The sequence below is a fragment of the Meleagris gallopavo genome, chromosome 1 (genome assembly GCF_000146605.3).
Source record: "Meleagris gallopavo isolate NT-WF06-2002-E0010 breed Aviagen turkey brand Nicholas breeding stock chromosome 1, Turkey_5.1, whole genome shotgun sequence".
NCBI classification, from domain to species: domain Eukaryota; kingdom Metazoa; phylum Chordata; class Aves; order Galliformes; family Phasianidae; genus Meleagris; species Meleagris gallopavo.
Genome location: NC_015011.2, coordinates 172,539,528 through 172,555,361, shown reverse-complemented (window position 1 = coordinate 172,555,361; position 15,834 = coordinate 172,539,528). Strand labels below are relative to the sequence as shown.

Genomic DNA, 15,834 nt, shown 5'->3' with positions numbered 1-15,834 from the left:
ACTTTAAAAAGTAAAAATATTGCCAGTCTGGATCAGAGCAGAGCTGAGGGAATAAAAAAATCTGCAGATCAAAGACATGAAGGGAGTGTTAGAATTGCTCTCTGAAGGCAGTTGCTCTCTGGAGGATCAGGACATCTGAAGACAGGGGACAGGAAATATAGACTGGGAATGTATGAGTCTCTAATCATTCTGCACCAATATGGGATAGTGTCATTGGTTAACTAAACCTTCAGACACTGCTACATTTATAGCTCTCAATGTGTCATCCAGTCCCTTCTACCCTCTTGCTCCTCTCTTGCCTATTTTGAAGTAAGGAACTGTTTTTAAGGAGGTAATTACTTCTTTCCTGCCCTCTTTGCACCCCAAATATCTAGTAACCCATGGTTCATAACTATTTCTCAGTCGAGCTGTGCTGTATATTTTGCCACAGTCTGTACTCAAACCTCAGCGCTGTCAAGATGCTACTCACCTAAAACGCTTATCATTTCTCAGCATTTCATGCAAAGATTTTTCTGCTGGCTTGATGATTTGTCTGAAGACGTGAATAAAGCCATTCCTTCCTTCTTTACTTCCTCTGACCATGCATGAATTTTCAACACATACAGCCTGATTAAAAGAAAAATGATAGTTTCGAACGTACCTACTCAAAGAACATTTAAGCATTAAATTAAAACATTTAAACATATTTAATAAACACAATGGTTGTGTATTTCCCAACTGGCTGCTAAGATTAAAATTAATTTTCATCTGGATTTCCAAATATCATACTGTATTGTCTTGCCAGGAAATCTAGTATTGTTTGAGAAAGCAAAAGTACAAAATCTGGAGTAAGTTAACAGAAAACAAATGTTTCCAAACTTAATTTTTTTTTGTTTCCTTTGAGGATTTTGTTACTTAGTTATAAAAATTTGTTTTACAAATTTATAATTGAATGCCAGATCCTGAATTTTGTTTCATTTTTTCAAAAGAGTAGTTTATGCAAAATTCCCACAAAGACTGAATTCTCATTTTTTTCCTAGTTTGAAAGCTTAATTTTTTTTCTTAATAGTGGTAATTGTAGATATTGTCGTTTTCATTCAGCTTTGTTTTTTTATTTTCATACGTTTTCCTTTTCGTAGTCAGGATGCATATTGTTAGAAAGTTTCATTCACTTACTGTGCGATACACAAAGACTCTTAGCAGCTTTCCGCCAATTGTCTCCAGCTCTTGTCCATTGTACAGTTCATTGAGCCCAATTTTCACTTTTATAATGTGATTCTGCAGGATTGTTTTAAGAAGCCGTTGATCCATCTGTAAAGTGTCATCTACAACACCAATTAAGTAATAAATTATTTACATAGTGAACTTCCATTCAAGCAAGTTTAACTGTGGATATCTGCATCATCACCACGGAAATACTGAATCTTTACTTGAAATGCTTATAATTTAAGACTTGGAAAAATATGTGTAAATAGAAAATGAATTCTTAAACATTTTCTGTAAATTATCCTTTCTCAAATTTAGAAATAACATTTTGACACAGTTACAATTAACTACTGTAAACAAAATGGCTGATGATTTTTGTGTGCCAACTGAATGAACTTATCCCAAATTTTGCTTTCTGAATGTGCACCTGAAATCCTTCCCAAACTTCTCTGGGAGTGAGGGAAGGGATAGGATGCTCATGTGGTCATTCCTGCAAATATGTAGACATGTTAAAGCACATTTTCATCAGTTTCTCTGTGTTTTAATGGACTATAAAATATCAACCTCCTGTTTTAAATTTCATGAGTATAAATAACTAATCTAATGTAAGCAATGCACAAGTTAAGAGTAATGTGCAAGTTCATTAATATCATTGCTTTCCCATTATATATCTATGCACATTTTCTGTCTTAGATATAATATTTCCATTAACAAATGCTGCCACTGAAAATGCTGTGCAGCCTAATAGTTACATTTATTTTGTCTTTCCATATGATGTTCATTTTGGAAGGCTATAGTATCTCTAATTCTTAATTACTGTCTTTCTTTGGGATGTAGAACAAGTACTGGCAGTTATTTGGAAGACTGTCAGAATATCACATATGCTTCTTGTTTATTTCAAAGTTCAGATAATAATCTTTAAAGGCTACTAACCTGAGAAAGCACGATTCTGTGGTACCAGCAGAGTGTATTGGCCTTCTGGTCTTAGAGAAGATGCTAGTCCTAGTTGTGTCACCAGGTCTGTAAAAGTAGTCTGCTGGGCACCTCCAAGCTCAATAACTTGTTTGGCTGCAAATAAAGGAGAAAGAAGAGACATTTAAAAACAGTCTTGTTTTTTTTTTTTTTTTTTTTTTTTCCCCTTAAGTGCATTTTTCATGCTTTCGTAACCTTATGTGAAAGAATCTAGGTGGGATGAGAGGAAACATCTTCAATTTAATAAGTTTGTCATGCATATTACTAACCAGAATCAGGAATTAGCACTCTATCAATGAGGTGGATAACACCATTGCTCGTCACAATATCTTTGCGTTTCACCATCTTTACTCCATTCACAGTAAGAGTTTCACCATCACAGCCAACTTCAAGTGTGTTTCCTTCCAAGGTCTCATAGACAGCTCCACCCATGATTGCTTCAGAGCACTGAAGAGTATTTAAAATATGGAACTTCACAAGAGCTGAAGGGAAAAGAAAAAACTTTGTAAACAGATGTTTGGATATACAGATTCATATATCATAGAATAGCTTAGGTTGGAGGGAACCTTAAAGACCATCCAGTTCCAACCCCTGTCATGGGCATGACTGCCAGCCATCAGATCAGGCTGCCCTGGGCCCCATTCAACCTGGCCTTGAATACCTCAAGGGATGGGGCATCCACATTTCTCAGCAGGCTGTGCCAGCATCTCACAGCCCTCTGAATAATTTTTTTTCCTAACATCTAACCTAAATTTCCTCTTTTTCAGTTGAAAGCAATTCCCCCTGGTTCTATCCCTATATGACCATGTAAAAAGTCAGTCCCCCTCCTACTTTTTGCTCCTTTCAAGTACTGGAAGGTTGCAGTGAGCCTTCTTTTCTCCAACCTAAACAAGCCCAAATCCCTCAACCTTTCTTCATAGAAGAGGTGCTCCAGCCATTTGATCTTTTTTGTGGCCCTCCTCTGGACCCATTCCAACAGTTACACATCCCTCCTGTACTGAGGGCTCGAGGCCTGGAAGCAGAACTCAAAATGGGGCCTCACAAGAGCAGAATAGAGGAGCTACCTCATATGATGCAGCCCAGGATACTGTAGGCTTTCTGGGCTACAAGAGCACACTGCTGGCTCTTATCCAGCTTTTCATTCACCAGGATCCTCAAGTCCTTCTCTGCAAGGTTACTCTCAAGGAGTTTGTACACACATCTGTGATTGCCCCAACCCAAGTGTAACAGTTTGCACTTGGCCTTGCTGAACCTATTCTGTTCACATGCACCCACTTTTCAAGCCTGTGTTGGTCCCTCTGGATGGCATCCCTTTATTCTACTGTATCAGCTGCACCACTCACCCTCGTGACATCTCCAAACTCTACCCGACTGTCTATGTCATTGATAAGGATGTTGAAGAGCACCAGTCCCAAGACATATTCCTGGGGGACACCACTCGTCACCAGTCTCCACATGGATATAGAGTTATTGACCATAACTCTTTGACTGCAACCATCCAACCAAATTTTTATTGACCAAATTGTCCACTGTTCAAATCCATATCTCTCCAATTTAGAGGAAAGGATGTAGTAAGGTACCGTGTCAAAGGCCTTGCACAAGTCCAAGTAGATGACATCAGTTGCAACCTTTGTTCACCAATGTCATCATTGCATCCTAGAAGGCCATCAGATTTTTAAGCAGCACTAATTGCCATAAAACAAGTATTCCTCTTCTGCAAGAAAAGTTTACATACCTTCAGAAGCCACCTTGTCACCCATGATTCTTTCTAAGACTCCTCTTGGAAGACGCTCAAAAGCTTCATTAGTAGGAGCAAAGAGTGTGTAATAACCAGGCCTTCCAAGAGTATCTAAGACATCTGATGTGATGGCAGCAGCCTGAAAAATAAAATTGGTTATTAATGCTGGTTATTTAAAGGATTTCCCAAATAGCTTAGCAGTCTAGTCACAGGAAAACAGAATATTAACTAAAAGCTAACATATTTTGACTCCTAGATTCTGAAGTAAAATCTTATTCTTCAAAAGTAATGTTGAATTTACACTGAAAGCTGGAGTTGCTCATGGAAGTTTGCAGACAGCATTTAGCACAAAATATCTCCTGTGCATTCACCTAGTGACTAGGGGTCTTTAATGTGCGACTGTGTTCTGTGTTACAGAAATATGTGTTAAAATTGAAATGACAAAATGGAATACAAAATTAATTACGTGGGTAAAATATGTCTTGGTATGAAAAATTACCTCCTTAATTTAGCACATAGGGAGTCACTTCATTTGATTTCGTTTTTGTCTTTTACAAATTAACCCTTCGTACCTACAGGTGTAATACACAAATAGAAAAGAAAGAAGAAGAAACTAAAAGACCAGATTGTTTCTAATTTTGTCCACTTACTCTGAGAGATGAAAGATCATCCTCAACTTCAATGAAATCTTGAATGGTATTTCCAACAGCAGTTAGGACACGGTCAATTACATGAACAACACCATTGGTAGCAATCTGGTTGCCATGGATGATCCTGGCACAGTTAACAGTAACAACCTATGTACAAGGAATCAAGTAATGAAAAATTAATGTTTATTCATTTGACCATATGCCTGGAATCTCATTTTTGTGGAATGGCAGTCTCTGTACTCTGAAAAATGTTTGTCCTTTCAGTCTTTTTAAAACATTTAGTAAAATGGTGCAAGATTTAAGAGGCTGACTCAACTCTTCTGGAAAGCATTCAGCTAACGGCTGACTAATGCAGGCTACGTTGATTTCCTATTCATGTTTTATTTGCCATTACAGTCCTTATTTCTTTTGTTTGCTTACCATATCTGTTTATTACAGTGATTTTATACATATATTTTTTAATTGATGTAAACTATTGTCCAACATTAATATTTTCATGCATTTGAGGCAGGGATAAGTGACGACTGGGAGATTTTAGCATTTATCAAAATAAAATTATTTCTAGAAAGTAATGGATGTCCGCACACTACAACATTAAATATTTCTACCATGCCCCCCAGTTCAAATAAAAAATCTGATTTAATTAAAAGACATGATTTAATAGTATTTTGTAAGTACATGAAGATTAATAGCAGGTTTTTGCTCTTGGATTTATTATGATGTCTAGGCTGGATGTGGCTCTGGGCAGCCTGGTCTGGTGGTTGGTAATGCTGCACATAGCAGGAGGGTTGAAACTAGAAGATCATTGTGGTCCTTTTCAACCCAGGCCATTCTATGATTCTATGATGCTATATTTCGGCCACAAAAGGCTTGATTTTTAGTAACGAAGTTCATTCTCACTAGAACCTTGACATTTAAACAGCAAACTGTACATATTCATTAATTCTTGGTGATCAGCTGGCAAAGAAAACTAAATAAAGAGAAAGTTTATTTTTCTGAATTGCTAGCTAGTAATCTTTCCATTATTTCATTGTACAGCAAAGCAAATTGATAAAAGAGATATCAGTGGTTAAAATTACATTATTATATTATAGAAGTCTTATCTATAGACTTACCCCATTAGGATAATGGTTAATAAGCAATTTCTGGCCATTATACATGGACACCAGTGTCATGCCATTCTTAAGATCTTTTGTCAACATGCGCTTGTTTACCATGTGGTGGTGGAGGGCGTTGTATAGTTCGATATTTACATTGTCAATTAAATTCCTGTGGATTTCCTGAAGAAGAAAGGAAATTAATTAATTTGAAATGTCAGGAGCATTCTTCTGTTAGAAAGATGTACATATTGCTTTACCTTTACATATATTATGAAAACAATTGACAGATACTTCCAGTTAGGAAACACATGATTTCCGTACTTAGCTGTCTGGCATTGTTCAGATGCTGCTTTAGACTAATTTGATTACAAATTGAAGATAAGAAATCTCTTTGTAGGCAAATCACTGAAGGTACTTTAGTTCAATATTTATTTTAACTAAAAGAATTACTAAAAGGAGGACATGTGAGTCACTGACAAAACGTGACTGTACTCTACATTATGCAATTGCTGGAATTCCTGTTGGTTACTCTAAAATTATATGAAGACTAGCAATATTAAAATTTGACATGCAAGTGCTTAAGTAAGAAACATTGCTACTTAGCATTCCTGAAAATAAATTCAGATTGTCTAGCTTCAGTAATGTACGATAAGCAGGTACATTTTTATAATGTACCTGTTTATAATAATAATAATAATAGCTTGTCTAATGTCTGCTTATACCTAAAATCTTATTACTGTTTGCCATCTAGGTTATAATAAGCTAGTTATTGATAATTTATTAACTAAAGCATTACATGAAAGAGAAATACGTACATACATAAATACACACAAATGCTTACCGAACTTAATTGCTCCCAGGCTTCATTACTTGGTGCAAAGAAAGTGAATGAACCTCTTCCCTCGATCTCTTCTCTCAGCTTTGACATGTCAGAATACTGCTGAGTGGAGGTAGCTCCCACAATACCAAGAGTACCGTATACATGATCAATAGGAGCAACTAAAATCAACATCAGACAAAAAATACTGTAAATACTTCAGCCAGTTTCTCACAACTAAGTCCAGTTTATTTATTTTGTTTGGACAAGTGTATTGCCTTTATGAAACTGTTTAAATCAATATTAAAACAACATGCTTGAATTAAAATGCCACTGTCAATGTATTCTGAATTTATCCAAACACATCTGCTTGTTATTTATTTTACGGTTTGTTTAATGAACTGAAAAAATAGATCAAACAAAACTAGATATTATAATGTTTTCTTTAAGATGTTTTTTTCCAAGCCTCATATGGAATGGGAGCCTATCCATTTGGGACGTTTGAGAGAGGATATGAGTCAATTTTATCTACAATCTCAAAAATTGCTGAAGCGGGTCACATTTGGGCACCATCAACCAGTCTTATTCCTGTGAGGCCTCTTCCAGTGGTTGGCATGTGTAGAGATTGATTTAGAGAGCAACAATGACCATAATCTCACAATCAAAACTCCGCTATATGAGAATAGGATGCAGATCTCCTAATTCTAGGAATCCACAGTTCAGGTATCCACACATGAGCTAGCTGCCCTAAGCTACTTTTACAGCTGTGGAGAAGACAGGATCTTTTGGAATATGCCCAATTTCATTCTAATGTAAACATCTAAAGTGAAATGAATACACTTAAACAAGATGAACTCTGCCTTAAGTTATGCTTAACAGAATGTAAAAGATGAGCTCAAAAAGAGGGTTATAAAGTGATGAAATATATGCCATCTCAAATTATCCTTCCTTGTTGCAATTAGATTTATTTATGCAAAATAGAATAGCAAAAATAGGAGAAATTAATAATCTTTGCCTTCATTTTCACTCTTTAGTTTATCTAAAGCCTCTTAGTTAGCAAGATTCAAGTCTTCTCATGAAAATGAGTTAACAGAACTTTGATATACCACCTTTCATGCCCTAGGTTTCTGATCTCTGGTGTGCTATGGGTTACTCTGGAGTGGGAGGGAAACAGAAATAGAGGTTCTCCTTCAGATGTTTTGGAAATAGAGAACTCTATCACTTCTCTCCAATCTAGTAGCTGGAAGCAGCTGGGGAATTTAACTTAAACTGTAGGATCAAATTCAATGCAGGCTGATTTTCAATGGTACTGACCATGTACAAATGAAACTTCGCATTCTCAGACAGTAATTTGTAAAAAGAGGCAATGTTTCCTCAAGCTGACAACCTTTGAAAGTCTCACTATTTGTAGTGCTTCTCATATACTGACTCATCCATATGAAAATAACTAGTACCTGCAGGACATCCTCTCATACCATCCATCTTCATATAGCCAGGACAGCACTCATACAAGACAGTTCTGTAGAACATACAAAAAACAATTGTATATCAACTTTAGTTTGCAGCCCCATTTCTTTCATTATTCATTTTACATTGCGAAGTACACTTTCTGCTAATCTTTTTGCCCTTTTTATCATTCAGCCTATTCTATATATTACAAATTGGTTGTTGTTTTACTAAATGTAGTCATTAAGTTTAACTGATAGGAAAAAAAAACAAACATGAAAGAGGTTGCAGAGTTATGAAAAGATAGTGTAAATAGAATAGCAACAGAAGAAAATTAATTTGATGAGTCTATTTTGAAAAGATTAGGTGGGACAGAAGGAAGGCAAATATGAACACAGTGGGGATAGTGAGAGGAACTGCTAGCAAAAGTGTCCAAAGGGAAAAAATTAAACAGTGTAAATTTAAATGACAAAACTGCTTGAGGTAATCTACAGTCGGGATGTAGAAATTTAATGGATACTTCGGAGAAGGTCTTGGGGATTGTATAGTGAAATAAATTGGGAGCAGAGCCTCAGTGTACCAGGAAGACTTTGAAGAAGCTCAGGAATGAGAGAGATAATTAATTAAGTACAGATATAAAGCAGGGCATAGAAAACAGAGTCACTAAAGACAGGATAGTTGGACATGAGGTTCCTTGGTAAATATAGCGAGGATGAAAACCAGATTGCAACAAATCAAGCACAGAGTTAAAAGAGTATGTCATCAAAGCATACATACAATTTAATAGTAGAGCAGACCAGGAACTGTTAAATAAAGACTCCCTTTCTTGAACATGCATAATCTATATGTAGCAGCAAACCAGGTCTAATTGGTAATTCTGTAGTGTAACATGTAACTTGGTACTGAATGCCTAATGGAATATAATGCCCTTTTAATTAATATGACAGAAACAAAAGATCTACCATAGACTTTCTTGACAAATTCTCTTCTAAGTTAGTGCGAGCTTGCAAAAAAAAAACCCCAGAGGGTTATGTGTTGATTCTGGCCCTTCCATACAAGGAATGTCAATAAATTGTATAATCTTATCAAGATCTAAAACGTATTTTAAACTTGCAGACTTTAGGTATTTCTTTTCAAATTATGATCTGCTATGGATGGGAATGAAGATCTTACTAATAGTGTTATTTTTATACGTGTAGCTAATCTCGGCAGCTAAAGAATTCTGAACAGGATTTCCTTGAAGATTTTTGCTGAGTCTTTACCACAGTATTCCAGCTTTTAAACTGTAGACTCTTCAGCGGCTGATGAATAGGCAGGCTTCTCTCATTTTTCACAAGCTAGAGCTGGCAAACACTGATTGCAAACATATTAAACTGTACAACTTACTCAAATGAGAAGTTGGACTCAGAAGAATCACTATCTAATCTACTTGAAGAGATTTTAAAAATGAACACAGACTGGGAGAGCAATAGTGTTACAAACCATGATTTATAAAGGTAGGATTGGAATTCCATGGTTTACAACAGTCTGATACAGATGTTCAATATTTAAGATTAAAAAAAAAAAAACAAAAAACAAAAAAACACACAATATTTCATTTCTCTGTGCTAGGGAAATACATAATTCCATCCTGTGATATACAGATACACACATAACCTTTTCACCTTTCTGGCATGTGCCTGTTTTCAGCAAATGAGCCATGTATTCAAAATTTTGTACAGTTCTTTTTCACGTATTTCATTCTATGAGGCAATTTGCTGTATGTCTATTTCCTGGAAATGGAAGATGAACTGAGAGTTTAGGCTACAGATTTTCTAACTAATAAGGAAATTAAACTTGTAACCTTTCACCTTCCTACCAGTTGTATCCTTGCCAGTAGCTAATAAAACAAGTCATCTGACAGAAGTCAGAATATTAGCCCAACTGTGTTAACTGCTTCATCGTTAATAGTTCTTTATTTCCACAGGAAAAAAAAATACATATATGTATCTCCCTTACCCTTTGAGCAACTATGAGAGGCTGCAATCTTAATTAGCTTTTGGAAAAAGGAGAAAAGTAGCTGAGTTGTAAGTAAAGCATAAGGCATGTCAAGTTTAGTGTTCTTACCACAACCAACAATGACACAATTAATGAAAAGCAGAAAACTGAATGAAAAACTTAGTTAAGAAAGTTCTTTCTTCAGCCAAGCATTACAAGATCGGTGCCTCTTTTACCATGTAACTTGTTATGAAAAAAAGCACTTTTTTCAATCACTGAGTTACTCTAAGTTTTTTGTGTTTTTTTTTTATAATTTTCATATGCCCTTATGGTTGACCACAATTGGAAGGTCCCCGTATCAGTTGTGCTCAAGATGTAGTGAGAAGGATGGAATGAGAGAAAAGTGGTCCATAAAGAGGATCCAAAAATAACATTTAGAATGCTATAAAACGTGATGCAAGATGCTATTTTTCAATACCACTCACTTACAGACACATGGAACGTTCCAACTCACACAGTAAAGTCATCCCCAGCTGTATGACCCTGCTAGCGTAAGATGTGTCTAAGTGAAGAAAATAGAGTTTGGGAATTTTTTTGCATGTATTTTTAGTACTAAGGCAATATATTCCCAAGGAAAAGAGAACTGATCTAGATTACCATATATTCTTGTTATTCTTTGTTAACAGAGAGATATTCGACTTATTCAGATCAGCTCTGTGACTCATCTGTTTCTACTCCTTGCTGGCATGGAGATAAAATACTGTATAAAAACAGTGGAATGCTTTTGGACCAAAGGACTTTGATTTTAGCAAATCTTTAACTTGAAATTTACAGGAGTGTGCTGGAAATGTAAACATAAGAAACTTCCTTAAATTAACATTTTATAGAAACTATATGCAAATTACGAAGGACTTATTAACACAGAGAAATTAACATGAGAAGAGCCATCGTCCTTTAGATTAACATTCCTACTAAAATAACCTCTTCAGTAATGGATTCACATCATATTTCACACATTCATATTCTGTGAGTACAGAGAATATAACTCCCAATAAGAGCTAAGATTAAGTTTTAACAGATGCTCCATTACAACCACAAAAAAGTCCATGACTCTTCTTAATCTCCTCTAGCCTTTCTGTATAAGTGCCTGTACAATGGTAGGACTGTTAAAAGAGGATGGAGATACTTTTGTGTTTCTCAGTCAAATTCCACCTGCTGCTGCTGCTCAGTCTCTTCTACTGGTTGGCTGTAATTGGGTTTCCTGCTTACAGCCTAACAAAGACTCTGTAAAATGTTTTTCAGCTTTGTCAGAAAAGGGAATAAAGTCATGTATGATTTCATTGAGCCCAAACGGCCTATTGCTTCAAATTACTTTTCCTGACGCACTAGAAGAAACACATTTCTCACTGAAAACTCATTTTACTTCTGGAGCTTCACAAAGCAATGTGTTCCTTTTCAGATTTGTGCAGAGAGCAGACTTTTGCTCACAGGAACATGACATCTATCTAGGAATAAAACCACAGAAGTAATTTGTGTTCCAAAACTGACTTGAGAATATCCAAATTTCATTTTCAGGAAATATCCTTCTTCCTAACGTGTCTGTAGTGGAATAAAATGTAGTGCCAAAGAAGTTAGCGGTATGGCAGATTTTTCTCAAAAGGTGAAATACTTTGGATAACTTGTCGCATGACCACAGAAGAAAGAAGGAAGTCTGTATTACAACGCCACCTGGAGGAGCAGGAAGGATTCTAATAAAGACTATGTAAACCTATGAATACTAAAAATTTGAAGTCACAGATGGGGCAAATGATCACACACAATCTAGTTTGACTGGAAACTGATCACTATGATATAATCATCAATTGCCCAAACCTCGATATTTAGTATGAAAAATGGATTCTAACCTGTTTTGTTTACTTTTTAAAAAAGAGTCAAAATAAAGGAGAGAGGGACTGAGCAAGATTCAAGACAGTAAATTAAGTTCAGAACTTCTGGGAATCTGGGATAATCAAACTGCTTGTCTGTCTGGAAAGTTAATTATACTTTGTGCTATTTCCATTCTACTAAAATGCCATTACTTCCTTCCATCTTCTTAAAGTAGTAAGTAATCACTAATCTGATAAATTCTACAATACAGAAAGCTTAGGGTGACAACTTGGATCATGACAATAATCTTTTCTTGAGTTCCGATAGGGACAGTGTATCATTCCTCACGTCTAGACTGACTTTAGAATTCAGACTTCAAAGCCATGGCTGAACTTGAAAGGAAAGCCTGTGTGCTGGAATCTGTGCTTCACTGTATTGGATATTTAACTTGGTTAATTATTTATGGTATTCTGGCAGAGCAATGAAAACGTTTTCTCAGGAAGAAAACTTCCTCCCACTACCTCTTTCTTCATCCTTTTCCTTAAGGGTCATTTCCAACACTGTGTTATGACATAATATCTTTTATGAATCTTAACAACACAAAGCCTTTAACAGCCAAGAGAAGTAATGGAAACCAGAATACAAGCCCTTTTCAGATCTTTGTCTGAATTCCAACTACAAATTCAAGAGTAATTTTAACAGTGCAAAAAATCATTAGTGGGGAAACAAAATTAATGGTGAAACAAGAACAAGTGATTTCCTATGACAGCTGCTGAGAATGTTATCCAACTAATTGTGTATCAACAGGAGAAAATGTGGTACAACTAAAAAAAATACTATTTCATTGCATTTGGTAAACATTGTTAAATTACTTAATTTTAAACATGACAATTGGGGCAGACCAATTTCTGGATTGGGGTTTTTGTATCTATTCTTGCTCTGAAACCACTCTTGTGGCTGATACAGAGGTAGTGACTCTGATACCTCTGACAATTTTTTCCCCACAGAAAAGGCCATGGCTTGTATTCTGGAAAAGCAGGACAACTGAAATACATACAGACTCCAAAAGATTGTGAAACTCATCCAGACTTGTTCTGTGCTCTTAATATTTATTTATTTATTTTTCTCTCTTTGTGAAAAGGTGTGGTCTGAGCACATAACTGCTAGTTGTGCAGAGTTCTTTTCACAAATGGCCTCTGGCCCCTCTGTGTTTCTGAATAGGTCTCATAACCTTGTATCTCTTTGTCTTTAGAATAGACCTACATAAACTTAACTGACAAAAATATTCCTGAAACTTATGCCTGGAAGCCCATTCAATTTTAAAAGCATTACATACCATGCTATCATTTTTCACACGTTTTGTGATTATTTTTGGCAGCAATTACTGAATCCAGGTGGTTTTAATTAAAGGAAAGCTGTAACATTGTAAAACTATGAAATTAATTCTTCCCGCTTCTGCATTTGAAGCAAATATTTAGTTTCGCACTGAGGAGAGTTTTCTAATTGAATGCTATCCCATTTCAATGGATGTTTTGAACAGCAAATACTTACGCTTTCTTTCCACAGATGGATCCCTGGTACCAGTTTCTGCAGGTGCTGAAGTATTTCTTTTTGGTTCCCATAACTTGCTGAAGGGCACAGACATTTGGGCTATGGATAGAGTGAGAAAAAATAAAAAAAAAAAAGTCTTTACACGTCTATAAAGTGCTATATAACATAGCAGCATATACAGATTCTGTTGAGCAAGAACGAGAAGTGAACATCTGGCTTTAGCTGCCAGGGCAGGTGTGCATTCAAGTAACCACAATGCAAGTTCCCAAGACTACCCAGCTGGGTTCCTTGGCAAGTCCACCCTCCTGGTGGGGACAGATGATTGCCCTCCACTCTGGCATGACCCTCTGTCTCAATATGTCTTACATTTCTTCCTTCCTCCAGGGAAGTGAATTAATTACCAGTCACCAAGGACTTAGCTGCTAATACCATCAGGCTTTTTTATTAAAGTTTTTTTCTTGAACACATCTGTGCAGCTGAAGGTTACGGGGAGATGGGGAAGAGCAGTGACTGGCTCTTTATGTGGAAGGAAACCCTGTAAATCAATCAGCTGTTTTGATTACCATCCATTTGGAGGACCGCAGGCACCTAAGTAAACATTCTGGGAATTACTGGGGACCAAAGGGTAAACTGGCATGTAAATAAAAAGCATTGCAGAATTCAAACAAGGAAAACTTTTTACTTAGCATGGTAGTGTACAGAAGAGGAATTTTCTAAGAGCAAATTCCATGGAGCAAAGGTGTTTTGTCACCGATTTCTATAATTTCACAGTACAAAAGTTAATCGGTTCAAGAGTTAGAACATATGCTTTACAACAGTGGGAATGAGAGAGGGAGAGTGAGAGGGGAAAAGAAGAGAGAGAGGGAGGGGGAGAGAGAATTCAATAAAGGAAGGCAGAAAGGAGGGCAAACAATTCTTTTCACAGAACACTTTTTACTAAAAAAGATTGAAGGGAGATATGATGTTGAGATACATAATTTCCCTGACACCAGCTGTTCAAATAAGTTCTGTATCTCTGAACAGCCTGGCTTGTGAGTGTTGTCTCTGGGGTGCCCTGCTGAGCAAGTTGCTGCTACTCCAGTGGGAACAAAAGTTTTACAAAGAGCTCCCAGTGTCAGACAGTATTAAAGGATAGTTCATGATTTATTCATTAGAAAAAAGCAAGTAAATGTTGTGGAATAAGTATCAGTTCTATCCAAACATTTGAAAATGTGTATTAAACATATCCCAAGCCACATCATATTCATCATGAACTGTAATTAAGTTCAGTGATTCTAGAATGTATGCATTTTGTTCATCAAGAAGTGGGGATTTAATTTTTTCCAGGTTTTATGAAATCTTACATTATTTTGTCTCCCTTTGAAACTCCCCAGAAAGCTTTGAAAAGCTTTCTTATAAAACTAATTTAGAACATCAGAACAAAAGTAATTCTTGAATGATAAGAAACAGAGTCAAAAAATCACATTTAATATAACACAAGAAGAAAAAAAAAAGACTAACTGTTTAGAGATTCCCTTTAAAAGTGCAAATAAATCCCCCATACTTACCCTTGGTCGCGTGCCCTTATTCGACTATGAGTTAAAATCTTGTCATAGTGAGCATATGCAGCTGCTTGTTCAAAAGCAGACAAGAAAAACGTGGAAAAGGTGAATAATAAAAAGATCTTCATCTTTAGTCCTCAGATGCTTCTGGCAAGTCTAGAAGAGAGAACTGGCAGAGGCTCTGGAGGGCTGACAATTTATATACATGTTGGAAGGTGGTGGGAGGGAACCAAGGAATCAACCTGAAACTTCGTACCACCCTCCTTAGAGTAGCAGCTTTGGCTGCCAACTTCAGTAACCTAAATTAATATCATACATTAACCGTATGAGCAGTTCTTTTTTTATCCCTGATTGACTAATTTCTTCCTCATTACAGAAGGCTTAGCATTTTATTCTGCTGACACAACAGCAGAAGTTTGGGAAGTTTAGACTTTGAGTTATGATTTGGTATTTATAGCACTAAAACGTCCAGAGGTTGGGATCACTGTGTGGCTCTGTTCAAATCCAGATGAAGTTTCTTCCTGCTGCTTTCTTCTGTTTTCTATGTCCTTATAGTTATCAGCTCTGAATTGTTTAACTAGTGAAGTTGATGACAGTTCCAGTCAACAATCTGTTGTCAATACTCTTGACAAATGGCATTTATGCCTTCAGAAAAAAAAGGCTAACACATACTAATTAAGAAGCAGTTATACAATCAAACACACTATTTAAATATGCATTTTAATTCTAATAGTAACATTTGTTATTGCAAAATGCTTTTAGTTGGAACCTCACGTAGTCTCACAGAAATCAGAATAGCTGAAAATTTGAAGAAATACTTATACTCAATAGTTGATCGTTGGGAGCCTCTAGTGAAACAGATGGAAAATGTAATGCTGAGCTGTAAATGAGGGAAATGAGGCAGAAAGATGAAATGCTGAGGACAGGCTGAAAAACCCAGCGAAGGGGCAGTCTTAAGGGACAGTCAGTATTTGGACTGCAGTCCATGAGT

At 36.2% G+C, this 15,834-nt stretch overlaps 1 protein-coding gene across 1 annotated transcript; it reads right to left on the bottom strand.

Moving 5' to 3' along the window:
* Positions 1-450: 450 nt before the first annotated feature.
* Positions 451-15,036, bottom strand: LOC100539183 (periostin). Its single transcript, XM_010728959.3, has 11 exons — positions 14,850-15,036; positions 13,303-13,401; positions 7,917-7,981; positions 6,487-6,644; positions 5,661-5,825; positions 4,546-4,692; positions 3,893-4,034; positions 2,427-2,639; positions 2,119-2,253; positions 1,156-1,304; positions 451-606 (listed from the first exon to the last, which is right to left on the bottom strand). Exons 1-11 carry the CDS (start codon positions 14,969-14,971, stop codon positions 466-468), a joined length of 1,536 nt encoding a protein of 511 aa, XP_010727261.1. The 5' UTR covers positions 14,972-15,036; the 3' UTR covers positions 451-465.
* Positions 15,037-15,834: the final 798 nt, after the last annotated feature.